The 25522-nt window shown below is 39.2% G+C and overlaps 1 protein-coding gene and 1 long non-coding RNA gene across 4 annotated transcripts in view; both read left to right on the forward strand.

Moving 5' to 3' along the window:
* The first annotated feature begins 883 nt into the window (after positions 1–883).
* On the forward strand, positions 884–2427 carry LOC112554933. The gene is made up of 3 exons (XR_003097350.1): positions 884–900; positions 1331–1345; positions 1909–2427. It is a non-coding gene; the product is annotated as an uncharacterized LOC112554933 (long non-coding RNA).
* A 1639-nt stretch (positions 2428–4066) lies between these two features.
* The window catches only part of LOC112554482, a 35065-nt gene continuing 13609 nt past the window's right edge, over positions 4067–25522 (forward strand). The window contains exons 1-36 of one of the 3 annotated variants that reach the window (XM_025222267.1): positions 4067–4173; positions 4484–4555; positions 4839–4986; positions 5282–5451; positions 5839–6016; positions 6613–6797; positions 7089–7282; positions 7993–8137; positions 8482–8675; positions 8826–9009; positions 9187–9365; positions 10004–10148; positions 10384–10562; positions 11179–11341; positions 11751–11985; positions 12445–12575; positions 13084–13098; positions 13579–13694; positions 14072–14180; positions 14355–14524; positions 14875–15091; positions 15440–15705; positions 16187–16430; positions 16866–17108; positions 17577–17708; positions 18006–18203; positions 18402–18650; positions 18981–19188; positions 19516–20621; positions 20842–20964; positions 21255–21380; positions 23168–23296; positions 23715–23837; positions 24123–24386; positions 24941–25057; positions 25275–25403. In XM_025222267.1, the coding sequence (XP_025078052.1) occupies positions 4158–4173; positions 4484–4555; positions 4839–4986; positions 5282–5451; positions 5839–6016; positions 6613–6797; positions 7089–7282; positions 7993–8137; positions 8482–8675; positions 8826–9009; positions 9187–9365; positions 10004–10148; positions 10384–10562; positions 11179–11341; positions 11751–11985; positions 12445–12575; positions 13084–13098; positions 13579–13694; positions 14072–14180; positions 14355–14524; positions 14875–15091; positions 15440–15705; positions 16187–16430; positions 16866–17108; positions 17577–17708; positions 18006–18203; positions 18402–18650; positions 18981–19188; positions 19516–20621; positions 20842–20964; positions 21255–21380; positions 23168–23296; positions 23715–23837; positions 24123–24386; positions 24941–25057; positions 25275–25403 (6802 nt within the window). In that variant the 5' untranslated portion in view covers positions 4067–4157. The remainder of the gene's footprint in view (positions 4174–4483; positions 4556–4838; positions 4987–5281; positions 5452–5838; positions 6017–6612; positions 6798–7088; positions 7283–7992; positions 8138–8481; positions 8676–8825; positions 9010–9186; positions 9366–10003; positions 10149–10383; positions 10563–11178; positions 11342–11750; positions 11986–12444; positions 12576–13083; positions 13099–13578; positions 13695–14071; positions 14181–14354; positions 14525–14874; positions 15092–15439; positions 15706–16186; positions 16431–16865; positions 17109–17576; positions 17709–18005; positions 18204–18401; positions 18651–18980; positions 19189–19515; positions 20622–20841; positions 20965–21254; positions 21381–23167; positions 23297–23714; positions 23838–24122; positions 24387–24940; positions 25058–25274; positions 25404–25522) is intronic. The other 2 variants (XM_025222275.1, XM_025222283.1) reach the window with 2 other exon arrangements.

Consider the following 25522-nt stretch of genomic DNA (forward strand, 5'->3'; position numbering starts at 1 on the left):
ACTGTTTTTTCGTTGACCGTGGGGTTTACAGTTTCTATTTAACCTCGACTTACAGACTTACAATGGGTCTCATCTTCAGTGTCCTTAAACATATCTGTTGACATCACGTGACATGGATATTACTTTATTCAGAATGCGACAAGGGTCTGATGACGGACAGGGAAGGAAACTTCACGTCACCTGGCTTCCCTCTTGGGTATCCTAGCAACACCTACTGCGTGTGGACCATCAGGGTCGATGACGACGAGGCTGTTATCGACTTGTCGTTCACTGATTTCTCTGTCGGCTCTCAAGGACCTCAGTGCCAGAACGCTTTTGTCAGAGTCTACGATGGCGCAGTCATGGACAGAAGAACTGTAATGGCCACGTAAGTCTACAAAGTAAACCTGGGATGCCTGTCTCTTTTCTTGCATTCTTAAGTGATACTTCCTGCGTGAATTCTATTACCCATGTCTACCTACTGGTTCTTTTTATTGTATTGTTATGTTCACATCCGAATGGCTGACATATGTGTACTTCAATGAATAACACGTTACATATGTAAATAAGTCCCATATATAGTATATTTTTCCTAGTGGCAGTGTTCTTTGGTATGTATTTTTTCGTAGATATAACATTTTTTGACCAAGGCGTTAACTTCTCAGGCGTGCACTCGTTTGATCTCAGTGGTTGCGTCTTGATGGACGTAGTCTGATATCATTTGTTTACGAAATATAAATGACGAACCTCAAACTTTCAAACTTCAAAGACTTCGTGTTTATGTGTCACAGCCTGTGTGGATCTACCCTTCCACGGGGCTGATGTCAACCAGAAACAGTCTGACAGTCGTGCTGAATGTCTTTGGGTCAGTGGTTAAGTTTACGGGCTTCCGGGCGACTTACAGCACGACACGACTTACAGGTCAGTAAGCGACTGTCATGTATGATTGATCATAATATATTAGCGATTTTAATATATGTTGTCTTCTGTATCTCACAAAATGTCCACGTAGTCTCCTTTAAGTCGTATTACTTCTCTTTATATGCTATTAAAGTCGTTAAATACAGTACAATGTGTCTTAATTGTTACTTCTGTCCATAACAGGGATAACAAAATATTTTTGTTCGAAAGTTTCTGTGAGCAGTGGATGTCACTAATATGCTTGCTTCCTTTGTTGTCCATTGTCCAAACTAATATTGTACAATGTTTTTGTCAGAATATAAAAAGTAGATACACGTTTCCTGGGGCATTAAAGTAAATGTGTAAATACCCGAGTACACGATTGAATTTGTATTTTTGTTGTGGTTACAGATGCACTGTGGTATGACATGCATTTTTTGGTTTGTTTCAGGAGCACCACCTGAAGGTGAAATTTTATTCTTTTGTCTTTTCTAAGACAGTGGCTGGGTAGGAAAATGGTAGAATGGCAAGCAACAAAATAATAAGTAACTTTTCTGAGATACGAAAGAGTCTTTGCGGTAGAGTGTAGCAACAAGCCAGCACAACACAATGCAAATAAAAGTTCAAACTGCAGCAAAGGTATAATTTTTTGTTAATTCAATACATCACTGCTTTCTTAAACGCTGAAGAAGAAGAAATTTAAATTTGCCTTAATGCTACAGTTTGAAAACTAAACAAAACACAAAGAAAACATTTACATGGATAAATGTTATCTATAGACTTAAAGTAGAATATTTGATCGGAATGCTTACAAACCCTGTCGGGAGTTTACTCATTATTGGTACATTCTTTTGACCGATTGATCACACCCTATACAAAGAGATAAAGTTGAAGATTATGAATTTTTTTTTAGTAATGGCATTGTGTACTCACTTTCACAACATAATGTTTAGCACAAGCTTTTAGTACATGCGGTTATCTTGCATGTTACCGAATGTCATTTACAAATTGTCCTAAACTTTGTTCCAGCGGACGTGCTGTGAGTTGTCAAGTCCAACGCCTTAGAAACATTTACCTTTTAAAGCTGAAGTCTACTCACTTTTGATGTACAGTCCAGTTATTATATTCAAGTCATTTACTTTAAAAAATCTTTTTTACACCCAAAATTAACTTACCACATTTTCCGGAGAGATAAGCGCTGGATGATCGGTCGTTCAGTCTGTTTCATTCAGAGTTCATCCAAGACGATGTGCTTCGCCGTAACATAACAGACAAACGACATGGGATAGGACATGAAGTGACGCAGGATTTAAAAAAAGTTATTTCCGTTTTTGTTTAAAAAACTAGCATAATCATACCTAATAGAAAATTTTAATGTGTACTCATTTATAATACACAGTATATCTCACATACTTAGACATAAATTGTATACTCTACTCATTTACTCCGCTTTTTAAAATTCTTATCATAGCCAATAAATATATCAGGGTCTTGTTTTGGTGATTGTCATTATAAAATGGCAATAAAATAAAACCTTTAATAATGTTACATTGTATTTGCTTTTTTCATTATTCCCATGTAAGAATATCCAATGGAGCTCTAGGTGAAATACTATCTTAAACCGCTTCAATAATTAAGGCAAAAGCGCCTTTTCAAGCCTACACTTGAACGTGCATCGTCATAGCGTTTATATTCAAATATAAACTCATCTCACAGACCGATTATTGGGCCAAATGATGTTTCATAAAAGATTCAATAAAGAACGAATAGACCCTGCAGCCTTCAGTTGTTTGTCTTTTCTACAGGCAGCAAGATGAACCCCAAAAGATTTCCATAAGAGATGGGAGTTTTGTTTGCTCAGTTTCTACATCTCCTACACACTCCAGTCATTTCATCAAAAACTGTGTTTCAGCAAATCGTCCAGTACACAGCAATGGCACTTGTCTCGTCTCCTTTCTCTTAGAAGAAATTTATTTATAAGGTTTTATATCTAACAGGTCTATTTGGGTTCAAACGTTAATTATTATTGGGTGACTGGCTTGAGTTTAGCACATAACACTACTTGTGAAAACTTCAGCGAATAACATCTTTGTGTTCTCGAGATAAAAACATCTCTATTTCCAGAAAGAACTGAAAGTACAGTCATCAGTAATATACAGTGATACTCTTAAGTCTTGTATCCTATATCCGATGGGAGAGATGAAACCGAATCAGAGGAATATCCGTATATGCTTGAGCCGTTACCTTATGAACATGGTAATGTTGTGAGAACCAGTGTGTGAGGAGACTGCTCTGGATCCCGTAGATACATAAAATTACACAGAAAACATTAAATCAGCGACTTTACTTTCCTACCTTCATATGTAAAATAATTACTTAAATATTTGGTTACCTAGCTTATAATAGGTAGCTAACTTGGTTCAGAAGAAGAGCAAGACTGCAAGAAGATAAGTCTTTCATAGTTTTACATCCGTTCTGCCTTCATCAATGTGACAATTGTACTTACTGTGTGTGGAACAGTCGCTGACTAACGTGTCGAGCCTATTGGCGACCACCACCACCACCACCACCACCACCACCACCACCACCACAACAACAACAACAACAACAACAACACGGACAGGATACTGCATTAACATTTGTGTCTGGACGAGTTAAAGTGGCGGGCGCGAAGAATCTTCTCCGCATTTCGAGAACAATGGACAGACAGGGCAGGTCTGGGTGAATTTTTTTAGCTTGATTCAACAGTACTAATTTCCACAAACTTCAGTGATGATTAATTGGTTGGTAAACATTACCAGAGTTTAATACTCTACATCTGCAATGTGTGCTCCATGGAGATTTTTTTTTCAAGGAAATAATTCGATACAGTCTAATTTGACGAAGAAAACTGTTGAGGTATTTCACAGAAGATTCAAGTTGGGATTCTGATTTTTCTTTTTAAAGACTGCATGACTTACTAAGCAACTTGTAAAAAAGACATGTGTGCAAGGAAGTTGCTTCACCTAGATTCTAGCACTGAATAGTAGGTAGTGAGCCATGAGAGGCGAAGAACCCTCGACATAACTACTCAGTATGAGCACATCTACTTATATCAATGATGCACTTGTCATAGTTTACTACATCCTTCTTCCTATTGGCTGCTAAATATAGTTTTATGGAAACCCCAGATGAGGAAGATCATAGTCCGTAAACGGGTACCTATAAAACGACGGGATCTCACTGAAAATCACTGAGAAGCTTTGCTTTCCAGCAACCTCACGGCACCTGTAACAGTCATGCGTCTCCGTACAGGTGAGATTATGAAATATTTGTTCTCATTGCATGTAGACATCGCACAAAAGCATCGCGTACATACATGCTAATGTATACGATTATATTTGTATGCAAACAGACGAGCAAACACATAAGACAGAAAACCTGAAAAAATTGTTTGTCTTTTACTACTTGTCTGCATTGTTGTTTCTCCTTCCTTTTTCTTCATCATCATCGTTGTTGTTGTTGTCATTATTATTATCAATCTTTTACTTACCATTTTCTTAATTTGGATAAGGTTTTCAGTTTATAACTAGATGTTTCTGTTGTTGGTGATGTACCTTCTCAGGAGTGAAGTGGCAAAGCCCTTGTCTTGTCTGCTTTATTTCCTTCCTTCTCTCGCCTTTAGCAAGAGCACAAGGTTAGTGCACGTGTTCATGAAGTGTCGATGGCACAGATGTGTCGTCAATTTAAAATAATACTAGAAATTTTTTAATAAGATTGAAGGTTTTGTTAAATCACATCAGACAAATAAACAGGCACTTCGTCATACTTTTTTCTAAGATTGACACTCAGGGCTGATGCTTGGCTAGTTTTGTCTCGTGACCCACTCATGTAGAGTAAAATGTTATGTAGTTTCTGGTATTTTCGTGTGCCTTTTTGTTTACCTTTTTAGACGATTTCGATGTCTTTTTTCATATCAGAGCATAACTACATACGGCTTGTAGATGGACGTAACCCATATGAAGGACGATTGGAAATCTTTCAGGATGGGGTCTGGCTTAGTGTCTGCCTTTCGTATGTTTCTTCCCACTTTGGGAAAGTCGTCTGCCGACAGTTAGGCTATCCACCGTGAGTTGTTGTCAAATATGAAATTTAAATCAGCTTTTATCTTTGATCTGCTTATTAACTCTCCAAGTTCATAATACCGTAATATTTCAAAAGAATGCTATTGTGTAGAGGATGATGATGATGATGATGATTGATGATTGATGATTCATGGATGATGATGATGATGATGATGATGATGATGATGATGATGATGATGATGATATGATGATGATGATGATGATGATGATGATGATGATGATGATCTGAATGCGATGTGTAAACAATTTGCATATGAATGGTTGACATGTGTTTCTAGAGATGGCGCTGTTCTGTACTACGCCAACTCTTACGGTTCGGCTCCTGGCGAAATACTCAGGAAGAACATCAGCTGCAATGGACAAGAAGCTTCACTATCGAGCTGTGACATCTCGCCACGTGAACAGAACTGTGACCCTCGTTATACACTCGGAGTGAGCTGTGACACAGGTGTGCTGGAAGGAAAATGTCACGTCAGATGCACCTGCGCATGCACATGCATTCAGCTACTGTCCTCCTCTACCAATGTTGACACGCATAAGTGTGCATACAACCAAACACACACTTAAACATGCATTCGGGTGCATTCTTGGTAGTACATATGCACATAGCCATGTACTCTGCACTCCCTCGCTCACTCTCTCACTCGCTCACTTACTCATGTCAGATGTCAAACAAATTTCACAATAAACTTAATCTCAAGAAAACGACAACAAAGACGGGTACATTCTAGTTTATTTGCTGTTTTTTATTTGTTTTTGTTTTGTTTTGTTTTGTTTTGTTTTGTTTTCTGTTTTCTGTTTTTGTTTTGGTCGTAACCAGATGCCAATGTTTCAGGACTATCAGAGAGGCAGACAGTTCGTCTTGTGAACGGCACGTCTCAGTATGAAGGTCGGGTAGAGGTTTTCAAAGCCGGTGTGTGGGGAAGTGTCATGGAGCGAAACTACTACTCAGAACAACCATTGTACAACGCCATTGCTGTGAACGTTGTTTGCAGAATTCTATTCGGGCCTAGGTTAGCGTCTCGTCATCAACATTCACTTTGAGTAGTTCTTATGAAAAAATATAGCAAATCTAACATCGTTTATCATAGAGAACATATTAAACTTCCTTTTTCTTACGCAATATGGGGAAGCGGATGGCCGAAGAGTTAGAGCATTGCTTTCGAAACTCGCCATACATTCGACATCAATGTGGTGCATCGGACATTCCTTAGTCAACCGAGCTGTCGAAAATGGTCACCTGGAATCTGTAGAGGATTGGGAAGAGTAAAACAGTAATAGGAGATGACCATCCTCACAGAAAAGTGGCTCTGAAAAAAAGGGAGGTCTCGAACACTTAACTCCCACCCCAATTATTTTTTATAAAAAAACTGGGTGACGACCTTAATGTTTCTTACAATTTACTAAAAGAAAGAGAAACTATGAGAAGGAATTTGAAAATAAGATTGTAGTTACATTAAACGACCTTGTTTTTATTTTCCAAGGACTGTTTCCATAAAGGCCTTTACACCACAGAAACCGTAGCTAAAGATAAAATGTCCAAATTAAAATCCTTTGATATGCTTTCAGAAGCAATATTAAATAAAGAAATACTGTTACCTCTGTGTAGCTATGGTGGATCAGTGGTGCCTCAACAAGAAGCCATTTTGCGATTCGGAGTCGCCAGGAGGATTCCCATACAAATCAGCTACGTTACATGTGAAGGAAACGAACAGACCCTGTTTAACTGCTCGTATTCTTCCCCATGGTCATCCGAAACACTCGAAGACAGTCTTGCTGTGGTGTGCAAACAAGGTATAGTTCAATGTATATGATCTACAGTCGTGCCTACATATTTGCTGTTTACCACCGTCCCAAGCTAGTAATACAGCATTAAAACGTAAGCTAGGAAATAAGACAAATTAAAAAGAAGGCTCTAAGCAGCAATACACCCAAATATCTGCTAGACTGCAATAAGTATTACATGCTTATATATATATAGAAGGAGATATTTTTTAAAAATAAAAAGAGAAACGTGCCAGAGATTTCATTGACACAGAAGTATCTTTGTCCATTTCTGTATTTGGTGTCGTCTAATATCCACAGTTCCTGACGGTTGCAACTGGTATAGAGCTGAGCCATCGGGAACCATCAACTCGCCTGGGTTCCCCCAAGGCGCAGTGTACAGCAATAACACGGACTGTGTGTGGACAATAGTCAACAAGGCAGGAAGGATTCAACTGTCTTTTACAAACCTTCAAGTCAACACCTCATTGACGACTTCAATGAACATACTCCGGGTATGTTAAGGGATGTGCATTTAATTATTTATGTGAATGATAGAGCTGTTAGTGACACATTAGGGGTGCCATTTAAATGACACATTTGTAAAATTCGCGAACCAGCTAGGGCACACATTAATTCTCAGAAAAAGATAAGCGTTAATGACGCCCGTTTGAAGTTGGTATATCTATCGTAAATATTCTCTACAATCCATCCCCGTGTAAAAAAATCTCATTAAGTTTATGCATGTCTGTCTCTTTTTTTTCCGCTTGTTTTTGTCTCCCTGTCTATACAAGCGTTTTAGGCAGTCAACAAGCCTCTCAGTTTGCCTTTGTTAATATTTATATTACAGTCGGACCTCGATAAGTCGACCTTCCCTAAGTCGAAAACCTCCCTATATCGAATTAATTGATAGTTCCCGGCCAATACCTGCCCCTATTACGCCATTTTCCCTAAATCGAAAACTCCGTAAGTCGAATTTTTTGGGGGTCCCTTTGAGTTCGACTTATCGAGGTCCGACTGTATTACATTTTTTCAATGCACCTTATAGCTCTTGTAAAAACAAAGAGATTAGTGCTCATGTTGCACCTGTATTCAAGAGCAGTTGAATCAAGCCGTAGTATGTTTGGGCCCGCCATGTCTAAGACTTCTCTTAGTTAACAAAAAAAAAAAAAAAAACCAATTTAAAAAAAATTTAGGCATAAGTCTTCTTTACATCCTTTCCTAGGTGATAGACAGTGATGCTTACTCTAACCTAGCCTACATCCAGTGGCCCACTACAGTGGCAACATTGCAGTCCTCCGGAAACAAACTTTACGTTTGGCTCAAAGCTCAGTCTGCAACGAAAGGAATTCAGTTTCAGGCCTCTTGGGGTAAGTTGACTTTAGAATATAAATGTTTCCTCCGCCATCTGCCATTGGGATATGTTTCTTTGTCTACGTAAGGTGGGAAAGAGAAAATATATATATTAAGCATGTAAAAAAAGTTCATCTGTGGGCCTTTAGTTTTTTTTTATTTAGAACAGAAATAATCTGTACACACTAGATTCGTGTCAATGAAAAGTTACAAAACCAAAAGAGCTGTATATTTAAACAGACTTGATTCTAGTTATAATTAAAGCAAACAACTTCAGGAAAATTTCTCTATTTCACAAACTTTAAGCGCTGTTGCTAGAAAAGCAGTCTGATACTACTAAAGATTATTTTCCTATTTCCAGACGTTCCACCCTGTTTTCAACGACTGACCAACTCGGGTGGTTATATCCAGTCACCAGGCTACCCAAACCAGTATCAGCCGAACCTGAACTGCACGTATGAAATTGTAAAGAGGAAAGGTGTTTTCATCAGCTTTTCGTTCTACGACTTCGCTCTGGGAAAACAACAAGGTGGTGTGTGTCGAGATGTTCTACAGGTCAGCATCATTCTCTACCTTCAAAAAGCTTACATCGAAATATCAGGACGTATATTTAGACGCTGCTTAGATACTGTCAAATTCGTTTGATAATAAAACATCGTTTGTCATCGTTTGCATTATCAGTTACGGAATGTGTTGACGTTACAGATATTTGATGGCGACTCGCAAACGTCACCGACTGTTGGAGGTCCGCTCTGTGGAACAACCCGCCCCCCTGTCATGAGGACCAGCAATGTGACATCTACATTAGTTCTCGTCAGATTCATGTCGGATGCTATCAACACATCTGTTGAGACAGGATTTCGCATATACTATTCTCAGGTGGAGCCAGGTAATAGTTTTCACTAACTCACCCAAACCCGCCCACCATCTACCCTCTTACATACCTTATGATAACTGAACCAATAGTACTGTTACAGCATGAACATATAATTTCAGACACAAGGACAATAAAGGCATATAAAATACAAAGCAAAAGTGGCAATTAAAATATTTACATGATGTGCAGATCCGATCAGACCAGGTAACTACACTGCTGACGTCGGCAGTTTCAAGAGTCCCGGCTACCCTAACGTCTACAATGACGAAGAGGACGTCATCTGGACCATCACCACCAAGCCCTACAAGACCATCACACTCTCCTTTCAGGACGTTCAACTTTTGGGATTTGGTCTTAATTATATTTCAGTAGGTGAAAATGTTTGAAATTTATTTACTTTATCGAGCTTTGCTATCAATGTATTTGTGACTACAGAGAATAAATTTCCGTATGCGGCACAAAAATACCAGTGGTTTTTATGAATAGAAAAATTGTAACTTTTGTTTCGCAGTGATTAAATCCTATCACTTGGTTTTAAGCAGAGAGAATTTATTAGAACTACATCCCAATAAGATTAAGCTGAACTAATAACGAACTGCGATAAGAACAAGGCAACACTTGCAACCAAAAAACCACTAGCACTAAGCATCAATAAAATTGATATCTCTTTTATTCAAATAATTAATATAATCCATGTGGAGATATATAGCATTGATATTTTGCACCGCGCTTCGTTTAGTGCTCCTCTAACATTAGTAGATTACTTTGTTATCAGTTCTCTAACCTACAGTTTCCAGGCTGTTCCTTTAAGTTGCATGACAGTTATTGCTCAGTACTTACGTGCTACTTACAGGTTATCAGAAAAACTGCAGGTGATTGACAAGCCAGATTACAGCCATACTATTTTATTTATGAACTTACATGTATTAGCGCACAAGAAGATCCAATCTCAAAGCTTCACGAATATTCCACCAACATTTTTTTCAATATTACGTTTTTGATCCAGGTGTATGACAGGGTCAGTGGCTACACCAATATTTATAACTCGGGGTCCGTCTCGCCGATCATCAGTAGCGGAAACAACCTTGAAGTTAAATTACGCTCATCGCTGGACAATGGCCTTAACAAATTCAAGGCTTCTTGGACAACAGGTTCGGCAAGTTTTCTATCAAATTGGAGTTAAGCCCTTTGAAGTCCTACATACATACTTGCATACGTGTGTACATATATGCACATGAGAACGTATGTAAAACAATATACATAAATACCTTTGTGTGCACATAGATGCTGTGTGTTTTCAGTTTGGTAAAAGAATCATAATAAATACGCTGTTACAGTACATCTATAGTTAAGCTATAATTGCTGTTTGGAAATCTTAATTTTCAGAATGTCGACAAGTATTCCAGAGTACCAATGGTGTCATTACCTCTCCTAATGATCAAGAATATAACACCTCATCAGCTGATTGCACTTACATCATAAGACAACAGGCAGGCTACTACATCAGGATACAATTTTCTTCAATTAATTTTGAAAAAGATGCGACCTGCAGGAATTATGTAGAGGTAAGTCATAGTTATAGAAACTCTAAAGCAGTGTATGGGTTATTATGGCTATTTTTACAATGCCAATAGATCATCATTATCATCTTTGGAAGAATACGAAGAGCCATAGTCTCGATCCAGTGAGCTATTTCCTTATCAGGAACTTGACAAATCATATTGAATCAGTGTTTACAATGTAGCATTTTCTTCTATGAACCCTTTTCGGATCAGAGACAGAATTATCAGAATTGAAAGTTTTCTCGTTGATTAAGCGTTGGTGAAACATCTTTCATATTTGGCCGGAAGTATTACGCACTCTTATATTACAGTGTAATTTAGTTATGGTAATTTATATTTTGTCAATCATTAGAGAAAAAGAAAACTTATTTGCATAATTTGATTCGGATAGTGCTTTTGTACATTTATATGTCCCCAAGCACAACATTTGTGTTTTTATTCATAAAAATGTAGTTGGATGTAATTTGATAATCATCGTCACTTGACTGACCAACTGATTGATTAATTACAATATTTCTTTAAAATTGTTACACTTTCGCATATGATGCATTGGACCGCCTTCATTAATTGCTCATCTCCCTTTCTTACATACACAAGCATTATATTCATTTTACTTCAGATACGCGATGGTAGCACAGAGTTCTTCCCCGTGCTTGGTGAAAAGTACTGCGGGCTGTCACTTCCGCCACCTTTGACCTCCACTCAAAATGTGGTATTCATAAAGTTCAATACTCAAATTGGAAATAATTATTTCAATCTGGGATACTCCTCCCATCCAAAAGGTAAGCCTCTCTCTGTGTGTTTTCCTCTTGGACATTCGTGTAACATGTTCATTATTCTGCAGCTCATCCAGTCGCAATGACAATGGGCAGATGTGATTAAAATGTTAAAGTTTCTAGACGATTTCTGTAATCCAGCGGTAATATTTTAAACTGAAGCATTTTCCGATACCTTTTCTAAAAAAGATCCAATGACGAGCAACCAACAAATCGTCTCATATACTGATACATTATCCAATGAATCCAGGACATTGATCCAGCAAGTCTTTATTTCTTTGTTGCTAGGGTGAAAGATGCTATGTACACACACACACCCCTTACACACATTTACCAGTGACTCTTGCCTCTCACTTTACAACTAGTCTGACCTCGTGGCACGCGTTACGTAGAAAGCTTGTTATCTTGGGCTTAGTGTGCGACAAGGGTCTGATGACAGACAGCGAAGGAAGCTTCACATCGCCTGGCTTTCCTATTGGGTATCCCAGCAACACCTACTGCGTGTGGACGATCAAGGTGGACGACAACAAAGCCACCATCGACTTGACCTTTGACGACTTCTCTGTCGGCTCTCAAGGAACTCAATGCCAGTATGCTTTCGTCAGGGTCTACGATGGAGCAGCTGTGGATGCAAATACCGTTATCACCACGTGAGTTTAAAAGGAAACTTGTACAGCATGATTTCTCTATCCGGAGAGTGACCTTAACTTCTGAATACGTCTGCATTAGAGATTGAATGCACATGCATTTGAGATTTTTTTAATCTTTATCGTTATTTTTCCTCCAAGAAATTTGAGTGGCAAGTTGCTAAATGTCTCCGTTTATAATACTTAGCTCAATAAAATATTCCTTTTCATTTACATTTGACAGCAATAATATTGCATTTCATAAGTTTTTTTATTCGTATTAATTTTGTTTATAGAAATTTGTTTATGAAATTTTGTCACACTTTCTTATTTTTTTAATGTATCTGTGTGCTATTTCTTTCTGCACCTGTGCTTGTCTGTGTTCATTTGGTTATTGTTTGGAGTTATTAATTCAAGCTCCGTGACAATTGATACCTTCGTGCGTTATTCCAACATTAAAGACCTAATGTTCTGGTGTTGCAGCTTGTGTGGGACTGCTGTGCCACCAAAGCTGAGGTCAACCGGAAGCAGTCTGACAGTCGTGCTGAACGTGTTCGGGTCACTGGTCAACGCTAACGGCTTCCGGGCGACCTACAGTGCGAGAAGATCAAATGGTTGGTATTTAAAATGAGACACATTGTAACTTTTCTAGACTCAGATACTTGTATTTAAGTTATTTGTCACGTTTTTGTAGATGACTATCTTCTCTATTTGCTCTGTTAGTTAAGTGTATCACAGTCAGAAGCACAGCTTCAACCCTCTCGAGAATGCTACAAACATCAAGGACAATATTGTTTCGGATTTCAAATGTGATTACTGTTCTTTCTTGTGGACATAATATATTATTAAACTAATTAATCAGACCAAAGCTTAAGTTAGACAAGTTTAAATAAGAAAATGGATGCTGGTTGCATAATCTAAATTGTGTTTAATTAATAAAATCTGACACTTTTGTGGTAGGCGTTGTGTCAACATTAACAAAGCATTAGGTATTTACTTGTTTAGTTGCCAATGAATGTGTGATTGTAAGTCCGAATGTATATTTGTTTGTCTAAATGCGTGTAGATGCTATTGTCAAACATAAGTTATGTTTACGAAAGATTTTTGTCTTGTTTGTTGCAGGCGGGCTTCCAAAAGGTGAAATTTTATTGAATTAGTTTTAATTTTAGTCAATAAATAGGTAGAGAATAAATCTTGACTTTCATGTTGAATCACGTAGCAAAACATAGAGAAGGCAACGCAAATGAAGGTTCATTACACACGAAATAGATATTTCTCTTAATAATATCTCTCAAAGCAAACACTTTGAGAAAAATTCATATTGCTTTAAATTCTTAATGAATAATTGTCAGCTGCTCCCAATGTTATCCATCTTTTCCCACACACACACACACGTGCGCATGTCTATATATCTACAAATATAAAGATAGATAGGAGTTAAACTTTGATATTAATATCAGCTATTAATATTTAGATATTAAATGAGTATTGAGATGTCTGCATGTTTATGTTTGAACGATTCCACTCAGTATTGTATTCCTCTTAATTTTATAAAGTATAAATTATTCAGCCATCTTACTGTAGAACATTTTAAAATCTTTTTTTTCGCGTTGTCAGGCCTCTATCCATATGGCGTGGCTGCAAATGATGGGATCCTTGGATCATCGACACAAACAATACCTCTTCTAGAAGAGGAATTTCCGTTTGGACTGATTCCACAATCCACAGTCAACGTATGCTTTCTACGTAGATTTTGTATCTTTAGCATTTACTATTCTTGTTTAAAACTACAAAAATTAACAGCAACACAATCTTATCGAGTTTGCATGCAATTTCTTGTCAGGGTTACTTGAATAGTTTGCCTGATAGATTGTACGATACATTTTGGCCGCGGACAGACCAGCTAGGCTTTTTTATAATGCTATCATATGAAGACATATTTACCGCTTGTAATGTTAGCACATACCGTATGCAAGTACTCCAAGACAAAGCAATTTTTGTTTGTTCGAAGTAAACTATAATAAAATTCTAAACCTCAAATTCTACGTTTCTTGTAGAAGATAATGCGATTTGCTTTCTATAACATTCATTCCATGTCATCATTTATTAGGTTGGTCGGAATGGAATCTTATCCTTTGAAAAGGGAACCGCATGGCCATGGCTTGACTACTCACGCCATGCAATTTGTGTCTACTGCACCTACATCAGCGATGAACAAAGTAAATTAAAAAAAACATTTCTTGACTTAATTTGTGAAACCGACGCAACTAAAGTGAACACGCTATTTTTTTGCAGAAAAGCTGTAGTATTTAAACAAATGCGTCCATGTATTTACCCACAAAACGTGCAGAGATTTAATGCTGATTTTGCAAAATTATGTTTATTTTGTACAGGTGTGTACTACCATCTTTATGGTATCAAAGACCTCGAAGTGCTGAACAAAGCCACTTATGATGTCCAGGAGTTCACGGGGTCAAAACGCTTTCAAGCTAGCATGGTGTTTGTGGTCACGTGGGATCGCGTGAAACAGTACTTCCCGTCCGTCGACTTTAAACCGACTGACGTAATGTCTTTTGTTTAATGCTGAGAATTTATTGCGAAATATTTATGTAAACGGCGCAGTTCGACTAAAATAATCAACCTCAGTTTTCTTCACTCTCTCTCTCTCTTCGCCCAAACCTATCTCTCACTCTTCCATCACTCTCTCTTTCTCCTTCTTGTTTCCACTTTTCGTGTATATATTCGCAAGCGTTCCCTCACGTACATTGGTACATAAACCAAACGTTACCAAGTAAAATCAGCCCCACACTGAAAACGTATGATATAAAGAATTCCTTTAAACAATGTTAACATAACGTCAATAAATATTTAAATTATTATAGTATATACAGCCTGACAATATTTCTGATGCAGATGGGAGACGCCACGTTTCAAGTGGCTCTCGTCTCGGACTCATCAGAGTCTTACGCTCTGGTCCAGTACCGGGTGGGTCACATGACCTGGCGCTACCCAGGTCGCTGGTACAGCATTCAGATGGGAGTCGCCAAAGGATCACTAACTACATACCGTCCAAACGTTTACTCAGGCACTGAGCTGGCTTACGAAATGGACACACACTTTGGAAACACAGGTCAGTGTCCCAAGAGAATGACAAGAGGGCAGCACTTACTTTACATTCTCACCTACCATTAAACCTCTTGATTTATCTGTTTAAAATATCCAGACCTATCAACATTCTTTATATAGACAATGAATGTTATCGACTTATTCAAGTTAATCACTAACCTAGTGAGTTAAGAAGTGAGTTACAGAGAAGGGAGACAGAGACTATAATAACTGAGGGTTAGAAATATTTCTATGTACAGATAATGGCATAGATCCCTATTTGGTGATATTATAAATAATGTGAGGGAGAAAGGATGTACTTGACAGATTTTGAAATTTCCTGACTGACGTTTTTCTTCTCCATCTCTTTTAGGATACAAAGGTTACTGGGTTTACGAGTTGGGAAAAGCTCCAGCCAACTATCACAAGACCTGTCAAGACTGGTTCCGCAGGAACAAAGTATTAAAAGACGAGCGAGAGGCAGGTTTTGCCGCCCTACCCAGGTGCCCCTGCTCCAGGAGAGGCATTTTCAGAGCTGTCATTAACCAGTGGAGGTTCCATCGCAGAGACGAACAGAACTACTTCGAGTGTTACATGCCGAACCTGGCTCGCACAGGACAGTTCGCTCCCTTCGGGAAGGTTTGCATCGTTGTTTCCATGGAAGCGGGATTTGCTTCGTTAGATCATGTATTCACACAGACGCTTACTAATTCACACATTCTCCGAGATTAACTGAACACATTATACGGTTATCAATAGTCTAAAGTTCGTTTTTTTAATATTTAGAAAGTTTGTAACATATAGATTAAATAAAAGTATATATATATTTATAGGTAAAACCCACCTGCATTTTTAAGAATATCTTTTCCTCTTTTAAAAAAAAAGTCTCAAGAAATACATTATTTTTGGGCAGGGATGCTTTTAATGAAGTAATAAATGTATATAAAGATTATTGAAATTTTAATTACTGAAACGTTTTAATGAAAGCTTTGTGTATAAAGGTTATCTTTTTAGCTTTTACACAACCCAAAATTATTGTCTACTTCCTGCTTGAAGAAGATTAAGGGATTAATGAGGTGAAAGTGGCTGCTAAAACAGAGATTAATTGCCTCTTCTACAGGAGTGTTGCTACTCGACCAACCCTCTGAAGCCAGACACACTTGACATGCTCATCACATCTCCACCTTTTGCCGGGGCGGCGCTGGCCTTTAACCCTTTAGTCTTCGCTCAAGAGAAGCTGTACGACTCTGAGGACAGGATGCCACACGTTGCTTGTTGTGAGCACGGGACAAACAAACAATGTCGTCAGTACTACAATCTACGACCCATCGGAAAATGCAACCCGAATCCAGGGATACAATGGAGTGAGTGACTCAAATTTATTTTCTTGTTTGTATTTGATGTGCTCGACGTATTAATATAGTAATTTGAAATACAAACGTTGCTGATGAAATTTGAAATAAGTACCTACGTTCAATGCTCATTTTCTTGAAAATAGTCACTAAATATGTTTTCTGGCAATAAAGAATCTGGTACAAACGACTAAAATTGCTGATTTGTTTAAAATGTATTTTTTAATAATTTGATTTCTTTTTGATTTAAAAAAAATTAGTTTCGGTTTAAGATCGAACGAATAAATTGGCATATAATTATGATAAACTGTTATCTGGCTGTGCTGTAAGCAACAGACAACATGGCTGAGCATTTTTATGATTTTAGGTCATGCACGTGCGAGATTATATATCATAAACCTTCATCACATGATGTTTAGTAAAATGTGATCTTTCGTTCCTTATAAGTTCCCTTGTACGGTGAACCACTCATAACGACCATGGATGGGAGAGAGTACCTCTTTAATGGTCTAGGAGAGTTCACTCTGGTCAGTCTCAAAACCTCAAACGTCACTTTCACCCTTCAGGCCCGGACACAGAGGGCGGAGCTTCGGCCGGGAACGCCCACCAACGGGACTGTCTTTACGGCGGTCGGGGCGGAGGAGAACGGAGTGAGGGTCTTCCTGCAGATCGACCCCAACACTAACACCAGTAAGTTCTTCCTTGTAGTCTGGCATTTCTTTATCAGTCAGTCTACTCTGTCTCTCTATATACTGTATATATTTTTTTCTCACCCTGTACAGGCAATCATTTTATTCGTAGACTCTTATTTAGCTTTAATTCCTGGTAACGATAAACAAAATCAGAATTTAACAGAAAACACGTAAGCACCGATCACAGAAAAGTCACTTCAAATCAGTTGTTATTTCAAGTTGTTTCTAATTATAGTTTATTTCCTATTCTGCATCACGTGCTTGATTCGTTAGCTTTAGTAGACCCAGAGATTGCTTACTCGTGCTCATTGTTCTCTTCTTTCTAAACACAAGCAAAATATAATTAAGTACAGTCAACATATACTGCCGCTTGTGTCGAAATTCGATACAATAGAGTCCTGATACATTTTGATGATTTTAACATTATAAATCTAAAATATATATAAATATGAATTATTATTTTCAGCGCTGGTGGTCTACGCTAAGGATGTCGACTACACCAGGCGCTTTGTGCAAGAGGGAGACAACTTTACTGTGGACGACAAAAGTTTTATGTTACATCGAGATAACGACACGTGTGTTGTCAGCTTCCCGTCTGGTTAGTGCATCCGTGGAGGATGAAGCTTTACATGTTGCTTTTTATCGTTGAGTGATAACAGGTGCATAATTCTTGATATGAGTTTTCGTAGCAACAGTTATTAAATTATACTGTGACGATCACACTCACCACGCCGCTAAACTGGTTTTTCATGCATCTCGAATTTACCAGGAATAAATAACTCCAAAAATATAAACTGTAACCATAAAGAGCAATATATCCACGTAAAAGTGTATGTGTAAAGGGAGGTAAAAGAGCTTTGTACAGTTTTTATCACTTTTTAAAACTATTTTTCAGGCATAAGCCTTCAGATTTACATCCGCATGAAAGCCCTAGTGATTGGGATAGCCATGCCTCGCAACTTCCGAAACTTGACGAAAGGGCTGCTGGGAAATTTCAATGGAGACCCCACGGACGACTTTATTCTGCCCAGTGGCGAGCGTCTAAACAACAGTTTGAGCGAGCGCCAGATCTTCAACTTGTTTGCCAACAAATGTAAGAGCAAAGAAGAATGCTACAACTTACCTTGGACTGATTCTTTCTGTCCATCAAAATAATATGTAACTGGATAAATATGTCCGTTAGGGTAATGTTTGCTTCGTAATATCTAGTAGGTCTCTGCTTGTGTGGAGACCTTAGTAACACAAAGGAAGATGATTTAAGAGCTCATGCTATTGTCGGCTGTGTCCTTAGGGCTGGTCGACGCCAACAACAGCGTCATGCGATACGAGGCCAGAATGGGTCCAGCGGACTTCTATCGCCAAGACTTTCAACCTGTCTTCCTGGACGAGGTGGACCCGTCTCGACTAACAGAAGCCAAGGTTCTGTGTGGCGCCACCAACATGCCCTGCATCTACGACTTCCTGGCCACCGGAGACCGAAGCTTTGCTTTTGAGACATCGGACTTGCGCAACCTGTCGGACATCCTCATCCAGCAGAGTGGTCAGTAGTCATATATCATTATTAATAGCATGTTTCTTGTAGCAGAGATATAGAAACGTAGTCTTGTAGTATATAACATGACCTTTCACATGGCATAGGTTAGATGCTGCGTGTCGCCGGGAGCGATTCGTGATATTTTCTTTATAAAATGCAGCCTGCTGTATGATCAAGTAATCACTAACAGTACAAGGTACAAGTGTTTGATGCAAAGATAATATCACTTACCCAATCCATTGAGATGAATCCATGCATTTACAGACTAGAAAACATCGTCTAAGTTCAATGACATGTTTTTATTTACTTTCGATTTGTATCGGTGTTCATTTCCAGAGAATACAGCACCCCTCGCTCAGGTGCCTGAACTTGCTTACATCATCGTAGGCGTTCCTCAGGTGATTGTCGTTACTGGCGTTGATCCTGACGTCAACGATGTATTAACATACCACCTTGTCGATGACCAGAATCAAACTTTGAGCATCAACCAATCCTCTGGTTCAGTTACCGTCAGCCTTACGTCATTAAAACCCATCAAAATCATGTGAGACTATTTTCTAACATTCCATCGGGTTCAGTGTATGTTTGAACAAATAATTGTGTTTTTTAATTAGTATAAAATATATTAACTAGTTAAGTATAAAATGAATCATAAAAATATCACAATAAACGGTCAAACTCATCCAAATCATTGCAGTTATACTTCGAGTGTAGCAGGTAAATTATTTGTGCAGAGACTAAATTTGGAGAAATGACTATCACAGTTTTCCTCACAGCAATTACAAATTTATATTCAAAAAAGATGATAAAGTCTTGCAAGAAATGTGATCCGTCGTAAAAATTAAATTTTCTTCGACTCTGATTTCTTTAGGGTCTACGTTGTGGACTCACAGGGCGCTCAGTCTCCTGTAGAGTCCATTCCAATCGTCGCCTGCTCCGGGTGTTTAGGTCACGGTACGTGCAACATGTCGGACACTAGAGACGTGCTGGGTGACCACGACTTCCAGTTCGCCGTCTGTCGGTGCGGACCGGCCTGGGCGGGAGACAACTGCGAACTGGACAGAGACGGGTGCAGTGACAGCCCTTGCCACCCGCTTCGAACCTGCACAGACATACCAGCCAGTCGACAAGGTGCCAGTGATATCGGGTACACATGCAGCGCGTGTCCTAGAGGGTTCTTTACGAAGAACCACTCCAGTGATTGCTACGATGTAGACGAATGTCTTAATAGTACTCTACATGATTGCAACATGCTGTGCATCAACACGTACGGCAGTTACGAATGTTCCTGTCAGGAAGGCTATCGTCTGAGCACTAACGGCCATTCCTGTACTGACATCAACGAATGTGTGGAGAGAACTCACGACTGTCAGCAGATCTGTAACAACACTGCTGGCGGCTACCAGTGCGAGTGCGAGGCAGGTTACACCTACGACAGCAGAACGAGGTCCTGTATCATAAATTCCAATGAATCCCAGGTTTGCAGGACCAGTACCTGTTCTCAGGGCTGCAGAGTGATCACGGATGCTGCAAACAACAACCGACCGCAGTGTTTCTGTTACCTGGGTTACGACCTGGACCCCAGAGACAACGCCACGTGCGTGGACCGCGATGAATGTCGGGACAAAGTGTGTGACCAGGTGTGTAACAACACGGCGGGCGGCTTCTCCTGCTCCTGCTACGACGGCTTCGCCCTGAACAAGGATGAGCGCACGTGCTCGGCCTGCCCGTATCTCAAGTACGGCCCCGAGTGTCGCGAGACGTGCACGTGCAGTGGCAGGAGCGTAGCGTGTCATCCTGTACGGGGCTGCGTCTGTCAGGACGGCTGGACTGGCCCCACGTGCATGGATGACGTGGACGAGTGTGTAGAGAACCCGGATGTGTGTGGTCTTAATCGGGCATGCGTCAACAGTAGGGGATCTTACTCTTGTGTTTGTCGAGCGGGCTATGCTTTGGACAGTAATGGAGTTTGTCAAGGTATTGCAGAATCTGTATCTTTTTTGCCTTCGTTCTTTGTTCACCTGTCTGTTTCTCTTTTACTCTATTTCGACTTTTATTAAACGAGACATGGAAAACCATTTTTTCGCCAATTACTTAAGTATATTTTATGCACGTTGACGTAGTAAATCAAAAGGTGTTTCTGACTTTTTTAAACCGATCTTGATGTCGACATAATTTCAATATTGCTTGTTTTTAGACGTTAATGAGTGCACAACAGACGTCCCGTGTAAAGAAAATGAGGAATGTACCAACAACCCGGGCAGCTACTACTGCAGCTGTAATCAAGGATACAGCAAGACAAATTCAACAAATTGCACAGGTAATTTCTTCACAATACTGTAAGATAATACTTGTAAATTACACAGAAAATATGGCTAAACCAGTGTTTAGCGTTTCTTATTATCCTTACAACCAAATAAAATCTGTTCCTCTCCTTTCCAATAAAGTTCATGTTTATAATTAAATAAAACTGAAAAGATGAAGATGTAATTTTACATTCTCACATAAGCACTTACACAAATGCACACGCAGAGTTTTTGGCATGCTTCTTAAGCCTTTTTATTCTGCGGTTCGCATGTTGTCTGTGCATAAGGTATTTTGATATTTCAGATGTTGACGAGTGTTCCGCCAACCGAGGAGACTGCCAGCACGACTGTGTCAACGTCCTCGGCTCCTTCAACTGCGAGTGTAAATACGGCTACAGAGTCAACGCTGACCGCAAGACCTGTACTCAAGGTACTTACTTCTGTGTAGTTCATATTTTCGTCTATTTATCTTTGTTTCTCTTAATCTGCAAACTACGGCGTTAGAGAAAGAGGTTAATCGGCTACGTAGATAACTATAGTTCACTTATCTTCCCTTGTCATCATAATTAGTGACCTGCATGAGTAAGCCAAGAGCATTCCATTACGGACCGTCGGTGTTATTTTTAGCTTCAAACACCTATTCTTGCCAAGATCAAATATAATTATTTGAAATGTGGAACTATGGCAGCGGTTCTCAACCTGGGGGCGCGACCCCCTGGGGTGGGGGGGCGTGACGTGCCTACAAGGGGGTCGCGAAGGTGGTCCTTTTTTAAAAGTTTCTTATACCGTTATTAGTGAAATTAGTTTACATTGTGTAACCGAGTGGTGCGGGGGCTCAAACTCCAAATCTCTTCTCCCTATTCAAGTACACTGTCTCGACATGCAGTGACTTCTCACTTCCAAAACTCAAAACACAATCCCCCTCTCAACAATTAAGCCTCCAATCTCCCTCCTCTCGCCTTTTGCCCTCTCTCTCCCCCAGTCTCTCATCGCTGACTCCACTCTCCCTCTCCAGTCACACCTCTCTTTTTTTTTTTTAAAACATCTAAAAGGCACGCATTCAGGAAACGTCCATCATTCACACCCTTTCGGCCTCGCACTTGCTGTCCTAGTACTCTAGGTCCCTGACAGAAGGCCATGACCAGACAGTGCGGGGTGGGGGCTTAAGAACGACCGATGGCTGCTGCTAATGGCATATTTATCGGACATATTTGAGAAGCTGAACGTTGTGAATACTTCTCTGCAAGGGAAAGACACCACCATATTACAAACAACTGACAAGATGAATGCTTTCCTCCGAAAAATGTTGTTGTGGACGCAAAAGATACGCCAAGAAAATATTTTTGATATGTTTCCGTGCTTGTGTAAGTGCAAGGCTGACAACTTGAATCTTGATCAGGTGAAGAAGGTAATTATTGCCCATCTAAACGGACTGCAAGAAAGGTTTCAGCATTACTTTGCTGAAATTGATGTGACTAAATACGATTGGATTCGTAATCCATTTCTGGCTGATCCTAGCACAAGCGGGTTGTCCACGGAAGAAGAAGAGCAGCTCATCGACTTTTCGCGTGAGCAATCCCTGAAAATGGTCTTCCAAACAACACCAGTGCCAACATTCTGGATTAGGGTTAACGGTGCTTTCTGAGAAAGCAATGAAAGTTCTGCTGCCATTTTCAACTTCGTATATGTGAGAGCAAGGATTTTCAGCATTGGCAGCACTGAAGTCGAAATACAGAAATCGTGTGGACGCAGAGGCTGAGCTGCGAGTAGCAGTGGGTACGAACATCGCACACAGGTTCGCTTTTCTATGCAACAGCAAGCAGGCTCAACCTTCTCGTTAATCAAAGTCAGTGTCCAATAAAATAATATTTATTAGCACCGCAGAATTTGCTTTAGTAAAATTTCATTAGCAGTTATACTTCTTGCAGATACGAACTTTGTTCTTCCGTTGTTGATTTCCTTGACGCGGCGTTCGAGGTTAGCTAAGGCTCTCCCCCCCCCCCCCCACTGACCTAGCTGGCTAAGGGGGTCGCGGACGTACCGGTGTTCGTCATGGGGGGTCGTCACAAGTAAAAGGTTGAGAACCGCTGAACTATGGTATGTAAAATCAGTAGTTCAATTTGACTATGTCGTCTTCTGTGACTAAAATTATTTTGAGATTTGGAAAAACAAAAATTTCTCCTTACTATTCCACTGCTCTATTCCACATTTAAACAGTACGAGAAACTTGCGTTGATCCAGCAAAGTGCATCAAAGCCCACGGCTGTGTTGTTAACGAAAGCAACAACGACGTGTGTTTCTGTAACAGCGGCTATATAATCAACCAGAATACGCAGACCTGTGAAGGTAAAATTATCGAATACTAGTAAATAAATAGTGCAATGATTATCAGGTAAGCGTTCCAAAAGGTCAGTCATTTAGTCGAACTCACAATCAAGGTTCCAGCAATCACGCTTCTGAAAAGATTGTTTGTTAGCCTTAACATTTTTTTAATGCTTTTGCTTGTTTTTGATGGTGTAATTTTTTTTATTTTGCCTATTTACATTTGTAAAGAGCAACATCATAATCGTACATAAAGAGACTTGGATAATACTACAAACATATTGGTATAGGTTTCAGTGTTTTCAAAACTTATATTTTAACTCTTTTATTAGCAGATGCAATGCACCAGAATATACAGCAAGAGCTAGTTTATTTTCTCTTTTAGGAGAAACTGTTTTTATGCAGTGGCACATACAATTTTAAGAAGTGTATTTTTCTCAAGACTTTAATGAATGCGAGACGGGGTTGAACAAGTGTTCCCACACCTGTAGTAATACACTGGGTAGTTTCAACTGCAGCTGCCCTATGGGAATGAAGTTGGACAATAACAAGCTAACGTGTTCCGGTAAGTATAAAATAAATACTAAAACCGGAGAGTACGGTTTATCATCCTTAAAAAGACAGTGATGTGTACTTTAGAAAACTCCCAGTCCTGTGCAAATAACATAGTTTTTTTAAAATAATATCTTAAATATATTTAACCCAAGTCAATAAAAATAACAAAAATTTTGTATTCGGATAAGCTATTTCTATGCTATTTGATATCTCCTTTCTCTAAATCAAAACCAATTTTGAGGTAGGCTATGTTTATTTATTAACTATTTTATTAGATTGTTTATATTTTCTGCAGACTGCTCAGCTGGTACGTTCGGACCTAACTGCTCTCAGGTGTGCGCATGCGCAGCCGGGGCAGAACGCTGTGACCCTGTTTCCGGTTGCGTGTGTCGTCAAGGTTGGGAAGGTGACAAATGTGACAAAGATGTTGATGAGTGTCAGTCAGTGATGTCGCCTGCTAACTGTACAGGACAGAACGTAGAATGTGTCAACACTAATGGAGGCTACACGTGCAGGTGTCGTCAGGGATTCGCTGCGGACAACAACAGCGTGTGTCAAGGTATATGGTCATCAATACTCTCGGTATACTCTTTCTATTATTATTACTACGAATCTATCCGTATTGGTATGTATGTCTTTTCAATAAGAGGTTTAATTTTTCTTTCCAGTAAGAACATTGTCATTTCTCCTTTTACAAATGTTTCTAACATTCGATAAAAATCTTTTAACCACTGTTATTATTTCTCTAAACTGAAGATTGAAATACAATATTTTTAAGTACGATTGTAATAAGCACACTGTATTTACTCAAAGAGTGAAACATAAAGACACAGATCAGTTATTCCATTGAGGATTGGGGAGAACACGAAGTAAATCAAAGATTGTTACACAGTATTTTTCTGTATAAGAGATATAAAAGATTTATTTTTGTGTGTGTGTGTGAGTAAAACCATTGATGTTTGTTGCGCATTGATACGGACTTTTGCTTCTGAAAAGAAAATATGCAAAAAGGTTGATCGACAAAAAACAATTATACTTTTGTTTCTTCGCAGTTCACCCGATGTTCTTTTAACACTTATAATAACGCATATGTTTTCATATTCCTTGCATCAGATATTGATGAATGTTCCGAGCCCGTCTGTGACCAGCACTGCAACAACACCGTTGGTAGCTTCCTCTGCACCTGTGATGCCGGCTTTCTCTTGGACGCAGTCACACAGACATGCAAAGGTAAGTATAAAATAACCGAGCTACAAGTGTGATATGCTTGACACTTGTAGTGAGGGGTAGACCAATGATTGCCGTATCATGAGGCCTAATGTAAAATATCATATTGTCCTAAGAAACTGATTTAAGATTGTTTTCTTCTGTAAAGGCTTTCCGAATAAACACTTCTTCTTATAAAAATCATTACTTTAATAATAACAAGATGTATAACATTGGACAGATGTGGACGAATGCGCGGCCCTGGAGACAAATGTTTGCACTCAACGATGTGAAAACACGGTTGGCTCCTACCGCTGTTTCTGTAATGGAACAGGATACAGCCTCAACAACGACGGCTTCACGTGCAGAGGTGAGTACATAAATGACCATTAAGTGAAGGGGTTACAATCATGCATTTTATGTCCAAATGCTATATAAGTATTTCTTTTTTTCTTCGTAATCTTAACTCGCTGATTGCATGTTGTCGAA

This window comes from Pomacea canaliculata, linkage group LG2 (assembly GCF_003073045.1).
Source record: "Pomacea canaliculata isolate SZHN2017 linkage group LG2, ASM307304v1, whole genome shotgun sequence".
Taxonomy (NCBI): domain Eukaryota; kingdom Metazoa; phylum Mollusca; class Gastropoda; order Architaenioglossa; family Ampullariidae; genus Pomacea; species Pomacea canaliculata.